Below are 25169 nucleotides of genomic sequence, written 5' to 3' on the forward strand. Positions count from 1 at the left end.
GACTCCAGCTGCTGGGGTCTGGTCAGCATCTCGGAAAATCAGGCTGTGAGGTGCTAGAATTTAGGTTTCTGAATGCGGTAAAGGTCCACGAGCAAACAGAAATTTGGGGAGCAGGGTGGTGATGCTGCATATTGCTCAGTGGTTCATGTGCTCCAATATCATAGAGATGGGCGCAGCATAAGAACCTGGATAGAATAGAATATTGTGTCCTCTCTCTCTCTCCCTCTCTCTTCTCTCTCTGCAGGCCCTTGAAGCTATAGATAAAGCTCTGCAGCTAAAACCAAAGGATCCAAAAGTCATATCGGAGCTCTTTTTTACTAAAGGAAATCAGCTAAGAGAACAAAACCTTCTTGACAAGGCTTTTGAGGTATAACAAGTAACCGCTCTAAAGCACATGGCTATGTTTATAGTTCAAGAACTGAGCTCACTAGCTGTAATTAATATTCTGCAGAGAACATATATGGTGCTTGTTCACTTATATAGCTCATCTAGTCACCATATAGGATTATGGGGAGTAACTTTAGCTATGAAATTGTTACTACAACAGTGTTCTCTCTGCCTTCTTTCCTTTTTGAAATACTCCTACACAAAAAATCTCCCTCCAATTTGGTAGATTACTTGTGGAACCAGGGATAGCTCTCTAGCTATTAGAGATCATAAATTTAAGTCCTGAATCATAAGGTTTAACACCCTGTCCAAATATTCTGTTATAATTAATTAGAACTCTGAGTATACTTGTTATCCATATAAATGTCCAGATGCTCTTTGAATCCTCATCTGTTATGATATCTCAAAAATAGAGGTGATCCTCAGAGTCCAGAAATTCTTTTAATGATTCCCCTCCCCCTCCCTTTGTAGAAGCAAAATAAAGGGATAGGGGGAAGCTACCTACAGTCCTTGTTAAATCTGCACACAGGTATCCATGTTGTAAGAAAGACTGCAGCCATTCAGATAATAAAACCTTGTCAATGTTCTCTCCCTCCCTGCACACACATGCTGATGTGGAGTTGTGGAGATGCTTTTCTTATAAGGTAAATGCCGTGTGCAGAAGGTAGCTGTAAAGTGCAGAGCATCCCTGCAGGTCAGGATCAGCAGAAGGTAATGCACTGTCCTGGAAGTTGCCTTGATTCCCTGCAGGACTCTGCAGACAAAGCAAATTCCCCCAAATAGGCCCTTCGGGGAAATGGTCACTTCATTCGTCTCCACTTAACACTCTGAAACAATGCACATTTTGTACGTGAGAAAAATCAAGAAAGAAGACAACAGTATTTTAAAGGGATTGGTGGGGGGAGTCTTTTCCCCCCTAATGTGGCTTTTAGTCAGGGACACAAGCATCTTAACCTGAAGACATTTCATATTTATTTAGAGCTATAAAGTGGCTGTGGAGCTGAATCCAGATCAAGCTCAGGCATGGATGAACATGGGAGGGATTGAGCATATCAAGGTAGGAAAATCTCTAGCTTTTCTGCAGGCTGTCAAGTCAAGGGACTATTTCTGTTCTTCTAATACATTGCTGAACTTGCCCTCAGGCAGCTAAGTAGTGCCTGTTCAGTGTGTCTTTTTTTGTTGCCCGCTGAGTTGGCTCCAAAGAGGATGTGAGTCTTTTACAGCCCCAGCTAGAGATCCTGGCTCTAACTCAAGTTGTAGAGATTTGTACCTTTAACTCTGGAAGTTTCTAGTTCAGTCCCTAGTGTATTGGTCAAAATGGCTGTCATCACACAAGTATCCAGTGGATTTAGATACGACATGCGGGGGGAGAGGGCACCTGGACTGAGCAATAAATCAGAGGCAAAAGCAGCAGCAACATGGAACCCTGAAGGGCTGTCTCTTTTCCGAGAAAGGTTGATAATTCAAGAACTGGTCAGGAAAACATTGGAGATGGAAAGGCTGGGAGCATAGTCTGTCTTTTGAAAGAGGTGCTCCTTCATTAGTGAAGCTGTGCTTAGCACATAATCTACAGTGTGTGTTTATAAACTATTGGATAAGTGTTCCCAGTCTATGCAGTTGAGAATCAGCCCTTTAAATTCCGCCTTACCTAATCCACTTGATTATAGTATCTAATGCATAATACTGACACCAGTTGGTGGAAATATGTTGACAAGACATGTGATTTCATACTTGATGATTATTGTAGCATATTTTTCTGAATGTCCTAAAGATATTAGTTTAACTCATATTATACATATCTTCAGCTTGGACATAATAGCCTTGTTTAACTCTGCTTCTTGCCATGTCCCTATTGATCTAACTTAGGCACAGAGTGAGTTCTTCTGAAATACCAGTTGACCAATTTAATAATGAGTGTAGTGTTGCTGTTTCAAAAGATGTCAAACACACTTTATAAATTGCTTTCTCCATCCATTATGGAGCTTGCCGGTCTCAGGCAATGATGTTTCAATGTCAGAGAATATGAATGACTCTCTTTCCCCCTTTATAGGGAGACTACATCAATGCACGTAGCTATTATGAGAAAGCTTTACAGCTGGTTCCAAACAGCAAGCTGCTGAAGGAGAATCTGGCTAAACTGGATCGCTTAGAGAAACGAATGCAGGAAGTCCAGGAGAAAGATCAGACGTAGCTGCTGGAAGGAGCGTCGTGGCCCTTGCAGAAGAAAGAGAAGTGGAAGCCCATTGGCAGAAGTGACACAGGAGGAGCTGTGATGTGACTCAGAGTTAAGGAGGGCAAATTTGGGGCGCACATTTGTGCATCACCAAAGTTTCTGGAGACCCTTCATTTCTATAGAGCATGCTGAAGAATGAGTGAAAACCCTGTTTTAATCAAGATTTATGTTTGGGTTAGATGCATATCACTGCCATGAGTGCTGTAAGTGGGAGATGCACCTTTGATGTCCTGGTCTCTCACTTCCCAAGCTGGGTGGGCAGTAGAGGCAAAGTTCTCATCCACTGGCAAGGGATGGAGCAGTGCCTCTTGTTAGTCAACATTCACCCACTTAAGGAGTACTATTAATGGTCTCTAAAACATTCCCCATAAAGTCCTCCTCAGCCAGGACGATGCTGACAGTTATCAGCAGAGAGCATCAAAAGTCGTTACAGGGTTAAAGCTGGGAGAAATGGTGGCCATTTTTAGGTCTCCAACAGTGACTGGAAAATGACCCCAAGGAAATGGAGAATTATGTCTGGATATGGCTGTCTCTGAAAGTGATGATTCTCTGACTAGGGCTGTTTTTGAGGAAAAACCTCAGCTGAATGTTTTACTCGGAAGATAATCATTTTTGTAACTATTCAAATTCATGATATCACAGAATTGTCAGAAATCACATGACTTTTTTCACCCAATCAGAATTATAATTTCTATGAAGAAATTGGAACTGTCTGATGGAAATGTGGAATTCTTTAATGGGTCCACCTCCCTCCCTCCCTCCCTCTCCCCCACCACAAAAAAACTATATTTTTAAATATTAAGTGGAAAGGCAAGTTTGCTTCAGAATATAGACATTTATTTTTGAGTGTTATTTATTTTTAACTTATAAAATGTTTAATATATTTTACTCTGTTTATAAGAGATGGACAACATCCTTCACAGCTAGCAATGTGGCCTGTGATTGTTCCTTTTATTGTATAAAGTTAGAAAATATGGCACCACAAGGCTGTGTTTGAATAATTCTCCCTGCTGATATTTCTAAAGCAATTGGATGTTGGACCAAATTTTCATTACAGCAGTGCCACGCCCATTGATATGTAGGGTTGCACCAGTTCAGCTGAGATGAGCATTTGATCTGTTGTTATAGTAGAGGTAGCTGAGAAGGTTAGATGGGGCAGTGCAGTGATATCCTGCCCTTTCCCTCTGGACAGCAGCTCATCTCACAAGTTTATTGTTTTCATCTTAGCCCCCATCATGAAACCATCATACAGTTTGTTTCAGCCTGATTGCCATGTCTTTGCTGAAGAGAAGCCCAGGTCATGGAATTAATAGCAGGTGGTTCAAGTTGGGACTGAAGTGCATTGATACAGCTTGGTCAGGGAAATCTTGCATGGCAATGGCACATGGCTTTAACCAGTGCTAATAGGGTGTCACTATCGTGAGCTCTAAATGCATTCAGGAGTAAATTAAAGAAGCTTCCATAGTTAAGCATAATCATGTGATAATGTGGGTCTGTCTGCTTTATTTAGAAGGTTTGATTTCTAATTGCCACTTTTTGTAGGTAAAATCACAGACATGAAATAAGAGTTTAGAAATCAACAGGGTACCACCCAAGCACAGGGTGGGTTCAGTGGATCCAATGGCAAGATTGAAGCATAACCACATAGGGTTCTGTTCAGTACTGAGGTGATGCTGAAGAGTATTAATTTGGCTCCTGCACATAGTCAGGTGATTCTTTTTTGAGTTCTTGCTCATGTATGTTCCACATTAGATTTTTCCCTCAGTGGTATCTGTCGGGCCAGCTCGAGTGCCCTTTGGTGCCACACCCTCTCAGTTCCTTACCACCCATGATGGTTGCTGGAACAACTCCTCTTGCTTCGGCAAGGCATTTTTCAATGGTCTCTTCTCTGTATCCTTGTTTATTAGTCTTAGTATAGTTGTAGTGTAAATAATACTAATGTAGATAGTTATAAGCGCTCCTTTATTCTTGAGGGGCTCCCTTTGCCACAGGGCATGCCCCTGTCCTTGGGCTTCAAACCTTGTGTCTCCTGTGGCAAGCCTATGCCTGTGAGAAACCCACACTCCAGTTGTCTGAAGTGTCTGGGAGAGGCTCAGATAAGAGATTGGTCAGAACCTTAAGCCTTGTATGAAAAAAGACAGGCTAGACTGAGGACTATCCTAATGGAAGCTGCTCTAAGACCGACTTTGGAGCCAAACTGCTCAGATTCGGCACTAACCACTTTGTCCTTGGTGCTGTGTATATCCTGGCAACATTCTCCATCTCCAGTGTCAAGGAAGAAACATAAAAAGCAGAACTCCAAAAGAGGGCGTTTGCAAGTGCCAAAGAAAGGCAAACAAGGAGAAGGCAGTGGACTGTGACCCAGATCGGGCCACTCCTCCACCCCCGGTTCCATGGCAAAACCATCAACTCCGTGCAGAACATTGAGTCTAGTATGGGACTCTCTGCCGACACCAAGAAGTCATTATGGCACCAGGAGAATCACAGTGTCTTCAACCCAGGAGGCCTTTGCAGCAGCCAGGGACTTATCATTCCCAATACCGTTGACTCTGATGGGACAACCACTGGCAACCAAATGAGCATGAGCCAGAAAAAGCATGGTGATCTGAGCTCCTTCCCAGCACCGGGACCTTCCATACCTTCCATGGGCAAACTGACCGTGTTTTCTTCTACAAGGTCATCCCTATCCGGCACTGGTCCCTAGATACTGAACACTGATTGACAGAAGTGAGGGGTACCACTTTCCCATGGTCACCTTGGCAGGACTCTTTGTCTGAGTTCAAGGTGGAGCCCTACACCCATCCCAAGAACCACCACTGGTATCCGTCTTACATGCCACCAGATCCTGGTGCGGGTCCCCTCGCTGGTGCCTGGTCAGGCAGACAGTGGCCTAGGCAATGGCCATTCTGGAACCCGTGGGAGGCTTACCCTCGTACCGGGTCCGTCATCCCACTCGTCATAGTCAGTTGCTTCTGAAAGGAGGGTCTCTGCATCGCTCCACTCGGCACTGGACCCTGAGTAATAGGTAGGTAATTGAGGCTGAAGAAGAGGAAGAAGCCCCCCACCCCCAGTACAGGCCTCTTCCTCCTCTGCCCCAGACGAGCGGCTTGCTGCCATGTGATGACTTTAGAGCCCATCAGAAGCTTCTGAAGAGGATAGCGGCTAACCTGGGGCTAGGGGTTGAGGAGTTCAAGAAATTGTCCCACAGCCTCATTGACATTCAGGCTGCAGCAGCACCATCTCAGGTGGTCCTACCCATTAATGAGGCTGTATTAAGTTTGTCAGAGCCCTGTGCAGACCCCATCTTCTCTTGCTCCCACTTCAGAGCAGGCATAGAATAAATACTCTTTGCCAGCCAAACTGTACGAGTACTTATACTTTCTCACACACCCCTTCTGGGTCTCTAGTTTTATTGGCGACCAACGAGAGGGATGGACAGGGCCAAGCAAGTGCTACCCCAAAACAGAAGGACTCACAGAAACCAGATCTGTTGGAAGAAAAATGTATTCAAACCAGCAAACCGCTTGGACTCTCTGTCCACATTTAAAGACTCCATGCCTCAGGACTTAAGGCAAGAATTCTCTGCCCTCTTAGAAGAGGGAAAGAACATTGTCAGAGCCTCACTCCAGCAGGCACTGGATGCAGCCAGCGTGGCGGCTGGGACAATGGCCTTTGCAATGGCCATGAGTCAATGCTCTTGGCTGCAGTCCTTGAGGCTACCTCAGGAGGTCCCTTTCAAAGGCTCCTTGTTTTTTTCAGACCAAATGGACACAAAGCTCCATGGCCTGAATGACTCAAGGGCTACCCTCAGATCGCAGGGCCTCTATGTTCCGTCTACTTCAAGAAAGCATTTCAGACCTCAACAGCCAGCCCACTTTTTTGTTCCACCACCAAGATACAGGACGTGTTCAAATGAAGGAACAGAGGTTGCAGGTGCCATCAGCTGCTTTCATTCATTTCAACCTCAATACCAAGGTTGCATAGGTACTCCAGTTGGCCCAAACAGGCCTTTTGAAGGTGTGCCCGAGGGTGCTATACCAGTTCCCACTTCGGATCCTTCCTACCCTTTGTTTTTGGACTGACTTTCCAACTTCAGCCCGGCGTGGTCCCACATCACATCAGACCAGTGGGTGTTAAATACATTGGTGTATGGTTATATGCTTCAGTTTTCATCCACCATTCCTTCCTGCCCCCTATCCTGTCCCTCTTCAGGGACCATTCTCACAAGCAACTCCTAGACCAGGAGGTGCAGATCACTCCTATGGGTGAGGGCTGTGGAAGAGGTACCTCAAAAATTGAGAGGGAAAGGGTTTTACTCCCAATATTTGTTAATCCCAAAGGCCAAAGGGGGCCTTCGTCCCATCCTGGACCTGCGTCGCCTCAACAATTATCTTAAGAAACTGAGGTTCCACATGGTCTGCCTGGCCTCCATCGTCCTCTTTTTGATTTAGGGGACTGGTATGCTCCCCTCAACTTAAAAAAGATGCTTACTTTCACATTTCCTTCTTCCTTGGCCTCAGAAAATTCCTCAGGTGCGTATTTAGGCCATTTGATCAAGAGGTTCCCAATATATGTCCTTCCCCTGCATTATGAGCTTCTTTTAATTTTCATAGTACTCTAAAATCCACATGCATAATGAGATTATCTAAGATATTGGTACGCCACAACAGGGGCAATGGTGAAAGTTCGGAGTAATTTGGTTCAGGCTTTACTCAGATACTGTCTCCTTTCCCCCCAGTAAGATGATTTTAATATTCCAGTTGCTCTAAAACTGACATGCATAGTGAGATTACCTTGAGCAATGGTATTCCACAACTGAAACTGAGGTAGAGGGGAACTCCCATTGAGAGGAATGAGTCATTTCACACCACCCAGAGCTATTGTGTTAGACTCTTCATCTCTTTGGAGAATCCTAATTCATCTGAGTATACCCCACTGAGGTGAATGGTCCATTCCACACATGAACAGTACTCTTGTACTGCAGAGAGCTGTGCAGAGCCCCTTCCTTTACACTAGCTCCCTGAAGTAGATACAAAGTCTGGGGCTTCCTGCTATTCCTCTTGCTGCCTCCAGCTGGTAGATGTGCTCCTCACAGCCCATCAGTTACCATCCTCCTTTCTTCCTATGTTCCTTCCAGTCATACTGGGGGCGCGGTGGGGCCAGGAGAGCTGGCAACTAAAGTGGCAGATGATTTCCCTCCCACAGGTGCCCTCCAGTCATGCCCCCTCACTAACACATCTTCCTTAAGAAACAAGGGAAATGAACAGCCCAAAAACGTGGTTAACGCAGGCCTTGTTTACACTACAGTGCCTTTGCCAGTATAGCTATGCCAGCTAGACTCACCCCTGCTTAGTACCCTCTTCAATTCAAGAAGTGTGTTTCAGATTCTTACTGGCAGTGCCAGTCTGACGTGCCTTCCCTGGCTTGTCAGAGTGGGTTTACATCTGCTGGTGAACACAGCACCACTCATTAGACTGCTTCCCCTTTGGTGACCCACCTGTGGTTCATTAATTTTATACCAGTATAACTCCACTGATTTCATTGGCATCGCTCCTGATTTACAGTGCTACGAGTGTGGAGACAATCAAGTGAGGCACTGACTCCAAGCACCCATGGAAAAAAATAGTGAGGATGGTCAGCACCCACCAACCAATCTGTTTTTGTGGATACAGATTAACATGGCTACCCCTCTGATACTTGATCCCACTGTACCATCACCCAACAGACTTGAGATGACACCAAGTTTGGGAGAGCAATGTTATAGAATGCATGTCCATGAACTCCAAGCCCACCTCCTTGGGTACTGCTTGTGAGTCATCCAACGTGGAATGGACATGAGCAAGCACTCCAAGAAGAAAAAACAGCTGCTGATCTTCCGTAACTGTTGTTCTTCGAGATGTGTTGCTCATGTCTGTCTGTTCCACAATCCACCTTACTACCTCAGCACCAAATGGTGCTAGAGCCCACTGAGGGAAAAATCTCTGGCAACAGTACGTGTGGTGCATGCAAACAGCTAACGTGGAATGGACATGAGTAACACATCTCGAAGAACAACAGTTACAGAAGGTCAGTAAGCGTTTTTTTTTTCCCCCAGGAGCTCAATCGGAATCTGGAGATGTCCAGGGGCTTGCCTCTAACAGCTGGATGGGGACTGATGGAGACTTTGCATTCCTGTGCTTCTCCCTCCTGATCATTTTCACTTTATAAAGTGAACAATTCAAACCAGGGCCAAGTAAACTGCAAGTGTGTGTCTGGGTTCACATTTGGGGACCCGTTCATACCTGGTAATAATATAATTTTGCCATTCTATCTCCTCTATCTGCGTTCTTGCTCATACTTGTCTTTTAGGGACAGATCAGCAGCAGTTCTCTTGTCACTCATCCTTGGATGATTCTGCTCCCCAGCCTGATCATGGCTGTAGACTCATTTAGTGACTTCTGGGTTTCCCCCAAGACATCATCCACTCAGTTCCCCAAGAATTCAGTCTGACTCAAGTCTTGTCATTCAGGTTTCGTTATTTGGCAGCAAAGCTATACTGAGTTGATCAGACTCAAGCGTATGACATGGGTATAGGACATACCACACATCCAATAAGTTACACAGCAAGCCTCTTCCTTTATATACATTTACTATACATTGCATCACACATTTTGGGATTGGCTTAGTCACTTTGTAGGAACCAATCCCTGTACAACCAAGCTCTGTCCATGCATGACTGACTCTACCTAATCTTCCAGATTTATCTTGCCCATTGTAGATGGTTCCCTAGGTGTTGCCCCTTATCTTAGCTAGTACGGACATTCTGCTTCTATCCTGCTGATCCATTTACCTCCCTAATCCTGTTTCCCAAGAAATGAGGCCTCACCCATGTCCAGTTACTCACATCAAGGCATGCCTGCATGGTGGATTCCTAATGAAATTGTTATTCTGAGGCTATTTGCATGAAGTAGCTACAGGCTGTCAGGCTTTCCCTAACATAGCGAAGGGATTGCCAGGCTCTCCGAATTAGAGTTGCCATAGGGCAGCCAAAATTTTTGGTACTAAGTCAGAATTGGCCTGCCTGGGAGTCAGGCTGGCAAAGCCTCGTAGAAGGCTATGCAGGCAAAGTGAGTGCTAAAGTGGTCTTTGAGGCTTACCAGTTCTCCCACAGTAGAATGTTAGTTAGTTCATAACAGAGTTTCAGATCACAGACAACGTGCATATACCCATAGAAGTCCAGAGCACTTTAAACCATTGGAAGACCAACGTTTAGTGAGAACCACAGATTTTCCATCATTATGTACCATGGAGGGAGTAACTCCGTTACAGTGAGGGTATGTGAAAGGGTTGAACAGGAGGCATCATACAGGTGAAGCTCTCTCCCTTTTGCTCTGCGGAACCTAATTTCTTGGCACCAACACCAAAGTTTCCCGTTAGAAGTGCAACTTTTCAAAGCAGAGCACGGAGATTAAGCCACTCAATTCCCCTTCAAGCTCAATCACGCCCTGATCCTGCAAAGGGCAGATCCTTAAAAGAAACGACTAAGGGGGGAAATGATAGAGATCTATAAAATCATGACTGGTGTGGAAAGTAAATAAAGAAGTGTTATTTACTCCTTCTCATAACACAAAAACTAGGGGTCACCCAATGAAATTAATAGGCAGCAGGTTTAAAACAAATAAAAGGAAGTATTTTGTCACACAACACACAGTCAACGTGTGGAACTCCTTGCCAAAGGATGTTGTGAAAGCCAAGACTATAACAGGGTTCCAAAAAGAACTAGATAAGTTGATGGAGGATAGGTCCATCAATGGCTATTAGCCAGGATGGACAGAGATGGTGTCCCTAATCTCTGTTTACCAGAAGCTGGGAATGGGTGACAGGGGATGGATTACTTGATGATTACCTGTTCTGTTCATTCCCTCTGGGGCACCTGGCATTGGCCACTGTCAGAAGACAGGATACTAGGCTAGATGGACCATTGGTCTGACGCAATACTTCCATTCTTATGCCCACACAGAGACTCATTGAAGTCACTGGGGCTCAAGATGGGCTGTGTGGATAACTTTATAGAACTGGGGCCTTAGCGCCCAATCCTGTGAAGTGTTTGGCACCCTCAATTAACTTCCACTGAGATTAAGGATGGTGCTCAGCATCTCAAAGGAAGGGCCCTTTGCGCATGGCATGCTAGGGTCCTGAGTGAGAAAGATACTATTGAACAGTATCACGTACTGCACATTGGCAGAGCTATTGTTTATAAAGATGCTTGTATCAATGCCGCAAGCTATCCCATGAGCCATAGTTTTCTGAGATGAGTTTCCTGTAGCTCAACAGCACTTTGAGACTTAGCCGAAGACAGCTGAGAATGCAGGCGGGAAGGTGTTATGGAAAGAGTGGATGGGAGGATCTTTTGTTTTTAAAAATAGTATAAAATAGACACTGAGCCTCAGAAAAGTAAGACAGACAGAAATAAAGAAGATACAGTCTCCATGCCCCACACGTGTGGCTTTAAAATGTGACCAATTATATTATTTTTCAAATGGGAAAAAAAAAGTTTATTTTTTTAAAGAATACTTTGAGAGGGGAAGGGAGTTTGTTTAGCTAAAAGTTTTGTGTGTCCTTTCTGGCTGGCCTAATAGGAGGGCTGAGTCATTATCACAAGAGCATTCAATCAAGGCCATCCCATCCTGCTAAAACTTGTACTTGTGTAAATGTAGAAGAGATTTCTATGTCCCTCCCTGATCCAGGAAAAGATGTTGGCCCTGACCAACAGGAGACATGCAGTACTGTTACAATGCTAGCTTCTCAGATGGGCAACCCAGGGAAACCAGCCCAGCATGAAATGGTTGGTTTGGCTAGAGGGCATGTTTGTGCTCTTTGTATTGTCATCGCTGCCTGTCTTCGGTCTTGTAAATTTCAGTTGCCTGCCAACGCACAAGAATGTACATTTGGCTGGCAACATGTTGATATGCAAAGCGGTTTAACCCCAGCCTATCACAGCTATGAAAGGTTGTGTCATAAAAAAGATTTAAGGAAACTTTTGGGAGAGGAAGAGCTCATTTAAATAATCCCTCTTTCCCTAACCAGCACTTTATGGCCCAAACCCATGCCAAATAATCATGTAGAAACTGTATTCTGTATCCTGTCACAGTTCTTGGGGAATTGACTAAAGCCCTGATGCTGCAAAGCAGTTAAGCATGTGTGTAGCTCTAAGCCCACGAGTAATCCTATTGGCTTCAGTGAGACTACTTCCATAAAGTGCTTTGCTGGATCAAGGCATGTATCTTCATCAAGGCATTACTGTAGGTAAGGAACAGTAATGGCCCAATCATATGCAATAGGTTACCTCAGCCAAAAGGAAATTTTACTGTGAAGACAAATAGAGCAAGTTAACCTGTGATGAATGGATCTTACTCGAATTAATGGTTGCAACATCCTCTCCTTTTGGTTTTATATAGTTCATAAAATAAACTATGAATACTTTGGTTTCTGCCTACTGCAGTACTCAGCATGCTTACTACAAATTATAAATGCATATTTTGCTGAAAATCTTAACAGGTGGTGGCTAGCTCTTTCCCTTATCAAGTAGCATTATCTAAACACACCTCTAAAGATGCACATCAGCTTAATCCAAAGTGGAGAACTAACCCAGAGCTGGAAAGATAGGACTTTTGTGCTAACTACATTTCAATCTCAAATGGCAAACTAAAAAGCTGTCATTCTGTTTTGTTGGGAGGGGAGGGAGGTTGGTTGTATTTTCTCACACAGAATAATGTTCTGAACTAATGGGTCTTTTGGAAGTTTGGGGGTTTTTTATTACATTTTACTTATTTAAAATCCAACACGCTTTGCTCCTCCCCTACTGCCATCTCTCAAAAAAAAGGATTTAGAACGGACATTTTTATATTTCACTTGGACATTTTGGGCTAGATTTTTATAGAAATGTGTAAGCAAGTGATTTTGGCCGAGCAACACATATGTGCATCAGATAAAATGACTTTTATTGCAGACTGAAATAGACCACAAATAAAAGATGAGAGAGCGAGGGAAAAGACAGACGCCCACGCAGAGTCATGCCCGCTTTCATGCATATAAACTCTTAACGTTCAGAGATTCTGAGCACCTACAACTCTACCTAAAATGAACAGGAACTGTAGCTGCTCAGCACCTTTGAAAATCAGGCCAATATTGCGTAAACTGTTTTTCTCGTGATTTAAGACACAGGTTTTAGTTACTAGCTCATACTTTGAGCTGTTCTGTATATGTTCCATAAGCCCGTGGTTCAGCAAAGCACTTAGTGCATGCTTAAATTCTATTGAAGTCAATGTGTGTGTTTCCACCTGCTTGAAATTTCTGTGCGTTTTGCACACCCTATTCCTACTTTTCACATGTGAAGATGACAGCCTTTTGAAAATCTAGCCCTAAGGGATTTTTGCTTTATGGGGATTCATGCAGTAGTTTTATAATGTAGGAGTTTTCTTTCATGTCCACTTCAATGGAGCAGCAAAAAGAAAATTGCTTCGTCTACAATAGTGTTTTAACGTGGCAAAGCTGCGTAAGGTGACCTTTATAACTTTGTGCAAAACTTCCTTGCCATGTTTATAGTGACTTGCAAGTTCTTTCTTCTGGGAAATTTGCCCCGGCAGCATCCTCTGCGAAAGTTACAGCTTCTACAAATTTATTACTATAGAAATCTCTTTGCCTGAAGTGGTTGTCATGCTGCTTTTCCTTCTGTCATGTGGGAGTTATTTGCATTGACTGTTGTTCTTATGGTTCTTGTTTCCGTACCTCTGTTTGTATCAATTATGCATATCTTATTTTTTAAAAGCCCACCAATTAGAAATATTGAAAAATTAAATTCACACTTTTAAGCAGCTGGATGTATGTCAGTAGTAACAGTATTTTGAAAAATCTTTGCTTTTTCACTGTGGGATACATTTTTGCCTAATGGAGTTATGATCGAAGAAGTCTTTCCAAAAGAAAATGTGTGTAAATGTCTATTTTATATAAAAGTGAGAAAACAAACTGTCTGGTTTTGTTCTACAGGTGTGAGGTTCACCTACGATAAACCACCAATGGATTCTTTTACTTAGGATCGTGTTCTACCCCCTTACTCTGCTGAGTGGCACCTTACTGCACAAATAGTACCATTAACTTCAATGGGACTGCTTATAGAGGAGCGTGCTCTTCAGTAGAAGTATCAGAAACTGGTCCATAATAAATAGCAAATGGGACGACAATCAAAGGCTGCATGTGGGGAAATGGCAACAGCTGGTATATACTTAAGCAACATCATCAACAATTAATCTGTTAATACACACATTACTACAGTGATAGGTTCTATGTATCTGGAGGAAATGTATGCAATTGGCTTAGGGCTACGGAATAGAAAGAAAAAGAGATAGAGGAGGGAAAAACAGGAAATAGAATCTCATCTCATCTAAACTTCTTGCCTGAGATTGTCACCTATTTCAGGGCAATGGCCAGGCCATTGCATATGTTTGTAGAGCACCTAGTACTATGGGACCCCTTGCTAACCAGCACCTCTGGGCACTATCACAGTACAGATGTCAATAGGCATCTTTGCTAAAAGCCTATTTCCAATCAGCCCAAAAACCTAAAGCCATGTACACAAGCTATGCTGTGTTCTGCCCTCATTGTATGTCTGAATCCCCTTTAGGGAACTTGCATGTGCATTGTGAAGTTGGAATGTTTCCCTTAACATTCTTCAGTCCTTAGGTGCCAAAATATTTATTAATGGAGCTTGTTGGCTAAACCACTCAAGAGGTCAACATTGTGCCTATAGAGGTTCCTGGCACACTGCACAGTACTACACTTCAGAGAAAACATGATCCAGATCCTCCCAAGTGGATCTGTGTGTGGCTTTCCCCCTTTAGCACAGGAATGTCTTCCCTCTGTTGTCTGACAAGGGTCTGAGGCTCCATAGACTTCAGGTGGCAAAACCAGAGTGGGAGGACATTGGAAAGGGCACAGAGTTGTTTCCCCTTTGTATCCCCTTCATGGCCGTGGCAGAGAAGTCACTGATGAATCCATCCAGTGGTATTGCTGCTTCTGCTGATGTCATACAACCACAGATGGAAGGGGTTGGGGAGAGCACTAAAGCAACAGCCATCTTGTCAGGATTGCTCCTGTCCCTTCATGCAGAACTGCTGGGCTGAGGGACATGGCCTCCAAAATCTACAGCCCCCTTAACTCCTCCCACCAAAGGGGACACTTCCAGGTAAAACTCTACAAGAGTAACTTCTGAGAATTTTTCCACAGAATGTTCAAGCTCCATGTGCAAGTCTAAATATATAGTTCCTACTCTGCTGAGTGGTAGCAGATGTTGGGGTCTTGTGCCTCTTGGAGACATGAGTGATGTGGAGTATGGGTATATTTTTAATGCAGTTTATTTTATGCTAACTACATTAGTCCTGGAACAGAGATGGTCACAGATAGCATGCATACAAACTCTCCTTTCAAGAATATCAGCCCAAATGTGAATGCCCAGTTCACAGAGAATGACTCTGTTCCCCAGAATTGGCTCCAGTTAGAGACTGAGGAAGAAAACAAAACTCCCTTGCTGCTTGCCATAGCCCACCTAAGAAGAAACTACATCACAAAACTAATAATTCACACATTTCCTCAACAATTGTATACTGCTCACGTGCTAAGGCACGCATATATAACAGCATTCCCTGGTGACTGCTGCCATAACTAATAGGCCACTTCCGTCCCCTCCCCCTTTACTAATGTTGAAGTAGTACCTTACTCTGCAAGTACCCCAGTGAAAGCAAGGATACTATTTAGCAGGAGGAGTGAGAATGGTAGCAGAATCCAGCCCAATTAGATCAGAACATTTTTTCTTTGTCCTTAAAATGCTTATTGTAAGACAGATGAGCATTTCAAAGCCCCCTACTTTTGCAGCTCCTCTTTGTAAAGGTGCCTCAGCACATAAACTAGGGGAGCCAAAGTCTTCCGGGATGGGTAAGCCAATGCTGGGGAAGCACATGTTATTTCTGGATAATGAGCTGCAGGTGTGTCTCTATGCTGACTAACCTACACTAATTTCTAGATTTACTATGCACAACTATGGACAGATTATATCTGAATCCCAGGGCACTGTGCAGTTAGGTCTGTTATTTGTTGCTATCCCAGAGTTATTATCCAAAACAGCGAATTGACTTGCCACACCTGCACAATGTATTATTTTCTTTCTACGTATATTGTTGCTTAAGGCATGAGATTATTAGTCTCACAACGATAGTTATTCTGACATGGGCAGATAAAATACAGCAGATATTTCCATAGTCTGAAAAGTTTACTCAGAGCCCGAGATAATAGGTCCTAACTACCAGACTCTCCCAAGGGTTGGGTATGATGGGATCCAGATCCAACCCATGCCTGCTCTTGATTTATTTAACGCAAATCAAAGCCAGCTTTAGCATTCTCTCTTTGTCTGCTGAAGCAATGCATTTTTAATCTGCAGTTACAAAGAGGGGTGACAAGATGGGATTTTCAAATAAGGAAACATGCAAGTGAAACAGCATTGTAAATCTTGCAGACTGAAATGAATTAGGAACTATAAATCTGAAAATGGCCCAGGAGGGAAACTGAATCAATTTTCTGACACCATCAAGTCTGGGGAGGTGGGGGTGTCAGTGTCACCGTGGTGTTGACATGTGGGTTGTCTCTGGTACAATGAGGGACAAGATGTTACTAAACCCCCTGTTCACTGTTACAACTGTTAAATGGTTTAGTGTGGTCTGGGTTTTATGTTATCACTGGCTTACTTCGACTGTAACAGCCACCATTCCAAGTCTATTAACCTTTTTATTAAATACTCAAAAATAGATTTAAAGCATTTGAATTGTATTAAGTAATGCATTCATTTTAACACTATCCCCTATTCCCTTTAGTCATGTAGTGTCTTTGCAGGGGAACAGCCCCCCCCCCCACTCCTGGTTTGACAGGTTTTTAGATGGTATTAAAGATGTCCTTTAATGTACACTTCATGTATTACCTGGCCTTATATGGAGACGAAAGAGAAAAAGTTAGTTGTGCTAGCCTGGAGCTGATGTGGTCATTGTATCCTATTTTCTTTAAGCCAAAATGAGGCAAACGCACACAAGGGGAGGGAAAAGAATAACAAAATTAGAAAGTGCAGCGTCTGTGTCTTTTGCTTTCACCTGCAGCATCACTGCTGGAGACACACAGGCCCAGCACACAATCGTATCAGCGCAGCAGACCTGGCAGACTTTTTCAGTATTGGGCTGTTTAAGGCATTACCTTGAATGCCTTTCTGGTTACAGGTTCACAACAGAGCTTCAAAGGTTGTCTTGGCCAAGTAAGCCAGATTCTTCTTAGACAGAAGACAAAAGAACCGAGATAGGCAAGAGAAGAAATAAGTTCTCGAAGGAAAACAAAATGGGAGAAGGCTTATGACCAATGGCTCACATCCTGGACATTGTTCAGAATTTAGCTGAAGCCAATGGAGGTGGTGATATTAGCTGGTTCCCTCTTGCTGGCCTGGTCTGGTAAGGATGCCTTTCAGGATCAGAATAATGAAGGCCCAAGGGTGTCATGGTGAATCCTTGTGTTCCAGGAGACCATGCATGTACAGCCCTTATGGTAAAGCTTGCCTCTTCCAGCTCAAACATCCCATTTAGTGACACCTGGCCTGCGTCTGACGAAGTGGGTATTCACCCACGAAAGCTTATGCTCCAATACATTTGTTAGTCTATAAGGAGCCACAGGACTCTTTTTGTTGCTGGACAAACAGTGTCAAAGGAGGGAGGGGACAATCTCAGCCCATTAAAAGGAACCAATCAAGCTACATTTTGCTGACTTTAACTCTAAACATTTCTTCCCATTTCTAGAATTGTTCAGCTTATTTGTTATGCCAGCCAATGATTGTATCGGGGCCTTAAATAGCCCTTATCACAGGTTCTTCTAACTTAAACAGTCTAGTTTGCCCCAGTCTGATTGTTTCCAACATTCACTGACTTTCATAAACAATGCTATGGAAGCTGAGTTGGCTTTTTGTTACCCTCTCGCCTCTGCACAATAACGACAGACAGACACCCACATAAAATTATAGGGCCAGATCTTTAGCAAGTGTGAACTGACATAGCTCCATTAACTTATCAGAGTGGAGGGAGGTTACTAGTGGAGTTCCTTAGTGATCAGTCTTGAAACCAATCTTACTCCATGTTTTGATTAATGACCTTGGCACAACAAGTAGGAGGGTGCTAATGAAATTTGTTGATGATATTAAGTTGGGGAGGCATCATCAAAACAGAGGAGAAGCAGAACATTACACTGGAAAAGCTGGCTGGCCTTGAAGACTGGAGTGACAGAAATGGGATGAAATGCAATAGTTCAAAGTCTGTTGGGGTCAGTAATAAGAATTTCCAAGCTGAGGACTCACCAGTCGGCCGTGACAGGAGGAGGAGAGAGAACTAGGAGTATGGAATGATCACAGGATGATTCTGGGCTACCTATGCGATGCGGCTGTGAAAAAGGTCAATACGATCCTAGGATGTATCAGGGCGAGGCATTTCCAGTAGTGAAGCATTAATGCCATTGTGCAAGGTACTGGGAAGATCTTGTCTGGCATCCTGTGTACAGTTCTGGTCACCCATGTTCAATGATGAATTTAAACTGGAGCAGATGCAGAGAAGAGCTATTATAATGATCAGAGGAATGGAGGGCCTGTCTTCTGAGAGCAGACTGGAAGAGCTTGTCTTGTTTAGTCTAGCAAAAAGCAGGCTGAGAGTAGATATCAATAAATTAGGGTCATAAATACCGGGGAGAGTGAAGAGCTATTTAAGCTAAGGGCCAAATGAGAACAAATGGATCTAAGCTGGCCATGAACAAATCCAGGATGGACATTAGACAAAGGTTTCTAAGGCTGAGGGTCTGGAACAGCCTCCCAGTAGGCATTCTGGGAGTAAACAACTCAGTTTTAAGAGCAAACTGGAAAAATTTATGAGTACAGTTGTCTAATGGTGGTGTATCTGATGGTAGGGGGCAGGGCTCAATACCCCTGTGGCTCACTATTATGTTCTGTAACCCACACTTCAGGGTTTCAGCCAATCACCATCCAGGGAAAGAAAGAGATTTTCCCCCTGGGCATTCTAGAAGGGTTTTTTAAAAATCTCCTTCCTCTGACACCACAGGGATGGCCATGGTTGGAGATGGGACAATGTGGGGAGGGCCAGAGATCCGAGATGGTACCAAGAATTATCTCCCTCTCTCAGGTGCTTGGCTGGTTGGTTTTTGCTCATATGCTCAGGGTTTAACTGAAAGTCATAGAGGGGGTTGGGAAGGAATTTCCCCTCAGGTCAGATTGGCAGGAACCTTAGGGTATTTTCACCTCCCTCTACAGCATGTGGGTGTGAGTCACTTGCCAGGATTATCTGGGTACATCTCACTTAATCATTTCCCTGCCATTGTGGGGGCCTTGGGCACTGGTGCACCTTGGTCCCTGCTATTCTCTGCTCATGACACAACATGGTCTCATCTCCTGTAGGGCTGTAATACTTTGGTCTCATTTTGGGTGCTAGGTGGTATTGTTGGCCTGTGCTATATAGGAGGTCAGAATAGATGAGCTAGTGGTCCCGTCTGACTTTAAGCTTTTTGATTCTGTGATTTAAATGGAACTGTTTAGACTGACGCTTGATGCAGATTAGGCCCATAGTGCTACTGTGCTTCATGAGGTGGAGAGGAGGTGAGGCGTTGAAAGTGTTTGCTTCTGTTTTCTTTGCTTGCTGCTTCTCTAGGCATTCACCTCCTCCCAGACTCATGTGGAAGGAGGTAAATGCCTAGAGACAGGCAGCCTTGCGAGGTTACCTGGCAATCCTGATTAACACGATGTTGGACACCATCCACCTTCAGTCCAATTTAAACCAGTGGAAGATGGGTACAGCGAAGGGCAGCTGAGGTGAAGATGAGACTCTGATGACAGCCTCCCAGACTCTGCAATTGGAGTTAGGAGCCTAATTACCTTTGAGGATCTGGGGATGATGGTGTTTCTACAGTAGTAGCACCCAGATGACCAAGGTGTGTGTCAGACTGGATGCTGTACAAACACATAACAAGACTAGTCCCTGCACTGCGTACCTCTGTTTCCCCTGTAAAAGGTGGATAGTTATGCCTACCTTTATACAACCCTTAATGATTCCCAGCTGAAAGCTGTTCAACACCATTCTCAGAGCTGGAATTCAAGAACTGCCCATGGAGCTCTTAATTTGTGTCATGAACAGGTAAGTTGTATAAAAAGGTTAGTTTTCAAAAACATTTCCTGTTCTCCCAGAAGGGCAGGCTAAAGCCACCCCGATGCCTTCATACTTCCCAGCTAGCTGTGAGTAAAGGAGGCAACACCCCCACTCTGCATTGCTGCCCCCCACCCCTTCCCACCAAGTGAATGGTGACTAGTTTCATAACAGGATTAGGGCACAGGGTTACTGGAGTCCTGGGAGCTAAATTCTTTCTCAGTCAGCTACTTAGCATGAAAAGGTAAAGAAGGGGCATATTTCAAAATAGGAAGGCTAGAGCCTGGGGGTGATAATGACAGGGAGAAAGAGGGGGACAGATGCAGAAAGCAGTTGCTACTGCTTATAGTGCAATCTCTGTAGAGGAGCATAGATCCTGCAGGAATATTCTGCTACTGCTCATGGGGTCACCTACTTAATAGGGCTCTCCAGGAGGACTAACAGAGAGGGAGAAATGGTTCAGCCTTGAAGGGGCGGGGGTGGAGTCTAGATAGAAATTGATTGGGACCCTCTCTACAGGTGGCTGATTTGCAGTCTTGTGACTCCACCTGCTGAGGCTGATTCAGCCCCTCATCTGTTAAGGGATCCTGGCAGTTGAGCTACAGCTGTGGGAAGGTTTGGACTTTTTATAGAGGGGCAATGAAAAGCAAAGCAGTATAGAGGGGAAAGGCTAGTTGTGTTAGACTCTTTTTCTACCCATCCCCCTGTTTCTTTTTCTCCTTTGGTTTTTGCTGGATGGGAGTGGCAGTTTGACTTTAGTATACTTTCATATGGCCATGGGAGCATCTGTGCAATTCCTCCTGTTTGTTTTTCTCTCTGCTCAGTGTGGTAAGTGAGTCCCTCCTTGTTCCAGCTCAAGGGCATGGAAGCAGAGCCTGTAAGAAGCCTTGGTGCTGGGTTAGGCAGAGCTCTGCCTAGGTGGCTGGGCTACAGTTCTCACTGAGCCCCTGCATAAGGCTGGAAGGGAGCTGAAGGACTTCAGAGAGTTACTTTCTCAGTCTAGAGAAGAGGCAAGAATCTCTAGCCCCTCTGGATGGACCAATTTATGCCTCAGAACACAGGGTTGTGCCATGCAACTTTATAACTTGTGAGCCAAGTTCCAAATAAGCAAGAAACTTGGTCAAAGCTTAAAGTTTGTGCTACCAAATGTCATACCAGGAAGCAGACACCACATAAAAATTCCCTCTGGGTGGTTTGCTTCACAATTGTTTCCTTTTCCCTGCCCCTTATAGTTTTGTCTCTTGGTGGCTGATATCTGTGATGAAATGTAGTCAAGTGTAATAGGAGTGGTCTGTATACTGTGTGTAGTCTTGGCATCTCAGCCACATCAGTCCCTGATCTCCATATGCAATGGTTAACTAGTACAGGGGTTCTCAAACTTCATTGCACAGTGACCCCCTTCTGACAACAGAAATTACTACATGACCCCAGGAGGGGAGACCAAGGCCTGAGCTTGCCTGTGCCCCACTGTCCTGGGTGGTGGGGCCAAAGCCCCAAGGGCTTCAGCCCCAAGCAGGGGGCCTGTAACCTGAGCCCTACCACCCAGGGCTGAAACCCTCAGGCTTTGGCCCTGAGGGGTGGAGCTTGGGCTTCAGCTTTCACCCCAGCAACTCTAAGCCAACCCTGGAGACTCCATTAAAATGGAGCTGTGACCCACTTTGGGGTCCCGAGCCACAGTTTGAGAACTGCTGAACTAGAGAAGTTCTGCATGATCAATTATATAAACTGCTGTAACTTGAGTAGGAGGAGCTGTTACGCCTTCCCTGTACTACTTATCTGCTACAACACCATTCTTTTTCTTCTTTCTCCAGGAGAGATCCCTAGTCACGCTAAACTGTATGGTGTACAAATGATGATAAATAGGCTGAATCCACTAAACTTAAACTGGTGACCTAAGAAAGCTCTGTACAAGCTGGGGCTCAGAGCAATGTTCTTCAGCTGATATTGTTTGTGTTCATAAAGCCTTCCTACGTGTCCTCCTTTATTAGTTAACATACTAATGAATATATGCCTTGACCCGCCCCCCAAGACCTTCACTAGATTATAAGGGACTCTTCTTCCCAGCCATGCTTGCAGGGGAGAGGGGTAAATGATGCATGTTGGAAGCACAGTAAATTCTTCAGAGCAGAGGATGTCAGGAAGTTAACATTGTACAGGGGACCCCATGGCCCTCAGAGCAACTTACAAATGTTTTTCATGTGAAGATCACAATAAATAAGCTTGGAAGGATTAGATGTTGGTTTCACTGTACACACACAAATGATGGAAATATTTTTCATCAATTTAAATTTACAGATAGGCAAAATAAGAAAAATGTTCTTTGAGAACTGAGTTTGATTTGATATTTACTTTGTATATTTTGACATGGGACAATGCCAATGTGTGTTTTTAATGGTTATATAGCTTTAGTTTTTGAATCTTGTCTCCTGTCCTCAAATAATTATCTGACTTCCCTGATAATTTTGGGAAACTGACAAATTTAAATTAATAAAAATTAAAAATGCTTAAAAATAAACCTTTTTTTAATGATTTCAACAGAAAATATCATCTAATTCTGCCAAGCCTAACAATAAAAATCCTGGCTGGAAATGATGTAATTAGCTGTTTAGCATGGCTAGTTCCCTGCTGTTCCTTCCACTCTGTTATGGTGCATGCTATTCCTCCCTTGTTAGAATGGGGTGTCTCTCTCCACCTAGATCAATAGTCATCTCCCATGAAAGCCTGTTTATTTTCCACTGCTTACAACAGTCCTGACATGTTGCTAAGACAACAGTGCCCTTAGGCATATGCATCCAGGAGTCCCTTATCTATACATCCAACCCACCAAGCATGGGCCTAGTTATAAAGAAGAGGGATTTATCTCAATTAGAAGGCTTTGAATGCTGCTGCCTCTTTCTGAGCTTTCTGGGGTTATTCACGACCTTTAGACTAGTGGTGGAAGGGAGAGGAAAACATTTTTCTGGTGACTCTGGTAACAAAATTCAGTTTAAAAGCAAAAAGAAAATATTTGCTATGGTCTGGGTGGAACTCCAGCTTGTTTCTCTGTAGAAAACATAAGAGTTTTGTGGGAATAGAAGCTTCTTCTGGAGAGATGCTGTTTCCCAACTACTTACCATCCTAGTCTCAGTTCCACAGGACAAGTTCTCTGTATGGCTCATCACAAAAGTAATAGATAAAGAAATATGGGGCTTTAATTTGGTTTGAACTCATACAAAACTTTCTAAAACCTCCATGGTGTGATCCTTTGTTTCTGATGCAGATGGTGATTAGCCAAATTAAAGAATGAGCAAACAACCCCTTCAGGTTTGTGTGGAACCAAGATAAATATGGAGTTGCCAATGAATGACATTCATCCACATTGCAGGGCAGCATTGGGGCTAAAGGAGTATAGAACCTGTTCTATAGCAGCTGCTTGTGAAAGAGCCAATGACATTTAGTAACTAGATTCTGGTTTCTATTGGACCAGTATTGATTGGGAATGACTTCCAAGGAGTTACTTCAGGCTTATGCTAGTGTAAATGAGATCAGAATCCAACCTTTAAGGTGTATATATATAAGCACAAAGCTGTGGCAACCTGGCATTCTGTCTAGGGTAGAACTGAACAACTATCAAGTACTTCTAGGTTTCACTTTGCATGTGTTTATTTGTGGTGTTAGTGGGGAAATTCCACCTCTCAGGTGTTCCTGTGGGAAGTGTGTTGGCCTTGAACTAATGGTGTAGTGCTTACAGCCCTCTTAGGTGCAGGAACAGACCAGCTGAGTGGTGCAGAAGAATTGCTGTTCCCCCATGAGAGGAGGAGCCAGAATGCTGAAGATCTATCTGTCTTTGAACCATCCAGCCTGGGGATACGGGACCCTGGTATGAGGAGTTACCATACAGTAGCTCTTTTCTTTGTGTCTCAGATCTTTACAATCACTTATGTATACTATTAACTGTAATTAATAACTTTCTGCAGTGGATAAGATGAAGAGACGTTTCTTCAGGCCCCAGCATGTCTTCTGCCAGGTCTCTGAAACAAGTACATTATTTTCTGCTGGGTGATTCTCCCCTCCCCCCCCGAAAACATAAATGAGATTGCAACAGATTTATTTTGAACTTTCTGGCTTATTACAGTACCTAAAAGCAAACCAGACACAACTGGGCACAATCATATTTTCCCTCTGTTTGTCTCTCAAGTTTCAAAAGTACAATTACTTCTCAAATGGATTCAGGGATTGTATGTCTCTTTGCACTGCTTGTCAATCTGAAGCAAAAGATTGCGTGCTGAGCCTGTTCAGTTCAGTCAGAGAGAGAGGATCTTTCATAACTGACTCTAGCTGGCCCCTTTGTGTATTGCACAAGGGACTTTTTAAACCTGAAAGTAGTAAATACTCAATTACATATTTAATATTGCAGAGCCCTCTTGGGTACTGAAAAAATAGATTAAACAGGCCAGCACTATATCTCATAGCACTTGTTAGGTAACTTTATAAGTGCAATAACATTTGATCAGTAATAGTTTTATCATCTCTATTCTTTCTTTAACTGCTGAGTGAATTAATAGCTTTGATACATTTGATGGCAGCTGAATTAACTATTAAGCACCATCACACGTAAGACAAATTGACTTCAGTCTCTTGCACGTTCTGATTTATTCTCTAGACACACCGTTCCTGTATACTCTGTGTATTCTCCACCTGAGTTCACTTCATTTTGGAAGTCAAACTTAGTACAGTAGAGCCTCAGAGTTACAAACACCTCGGGAATGGAGGTTGTTTACAACTCTGAAATGTCTGTAGCTCGGAACAAATGTTATGGTTTTTCTTTCAAAAGTTTACAACTGAACATTGACTTAATACAGCTTTGAAACTTTACTATGCAGAAGAAGAGTGTTGCTTTCCTTTTTTTTAACAAGTAGTTTATATTTAACACATTACTCTACTCTATTTGCTTTTTTGGTCTCTGCTGCTGCCTGATTGCGTACTACTGGTTCCAAATGAGGTGTGCGGTTGAGTGTCAGTTCGTAATTCTAGTGTTCATAACTCTGAGGTTCTACTGTTGAAGGCAGTGGTTCTCAACCTTTCCAGACTACTGTACCCCCTCGATTTGTCTTGTGTACCCCCAAGTTTCACCTCATGTGTAAACTACTTGCTTGCAAAATCAGACATAAAAATAAGTGTCACAGCACACTGTTACTGAAAAAGTCTTACTTTCTCATTGTTGTCATATAATTATACAATAAATCAATTGGAGTATAAATATTGTACTTATATTTCAGTGAATAGTACATAGAGCAGTATAAACAAGTCATTTG

General features: G+C 43.5%; 2 protein-coding genes across 9 annotated transcripts in view; both read left to right on the plus strand.

Annotated features, from left to right (window-relative positions):
• TMTC1 (transmembrane O-mannosyltransferase targeting cadherins 1) overlaps positions 1-12091 on the plus strand; it is a 214886-nt gene extending 202795 nt beyond the window's left edge. For all 8 annotated transcript variants that reach the window (XM_032763965.2, XM_075069192.1, XM_075069198.1 and 5 more), the window contains 3 exons: positions 245-367; positions 1367-1444; positions 2438-12091. In XM_032763965.2, the coding sequence (XP_032619856.2) occupies positions 245-367; positions 1367-1444; positions 2438-2578 (342 nt within the window). In that variant the 3' untranslated portion in view covers positions 2579-12091. The remainder of the gene's footprint in view (positions 1-244; positions 368-1366; positions 1445-2437) is intronic.
• A 7383-nt stretch (positions 12092-19474) lies between these two features.
• The window catches only part of OVCH1 (ovochymase 1), a 63435-nt gene continuing 57740 nt past the window's right edge, over positions 19475-25169 (plus strand). Inside the window, exon 1 of the mRNA XM_075073434.1 lies at positions 19475-19523. Within this exon, the coding sequence (XP_074929535.1) occupies positions 19475-19523 (49 nt within the window). The remainder of the gene's footprint in view (positions 19524-25169) is intronic.

Source organism: Chelonoidis abingdonii, chromosome 1 (assembly GCF_003597395.2).
Source record: "Chelonoidis abingdonii isolate Lonesome George chromosome 1, CheloAbing_2.0, whole genome shotgun sequence".
Lineage (NCBI taxonomy): Eukaryota > Metazoa > Chordata > Testudines > Testudinidae > Chelonoidis > Chelonoidis abingdonii.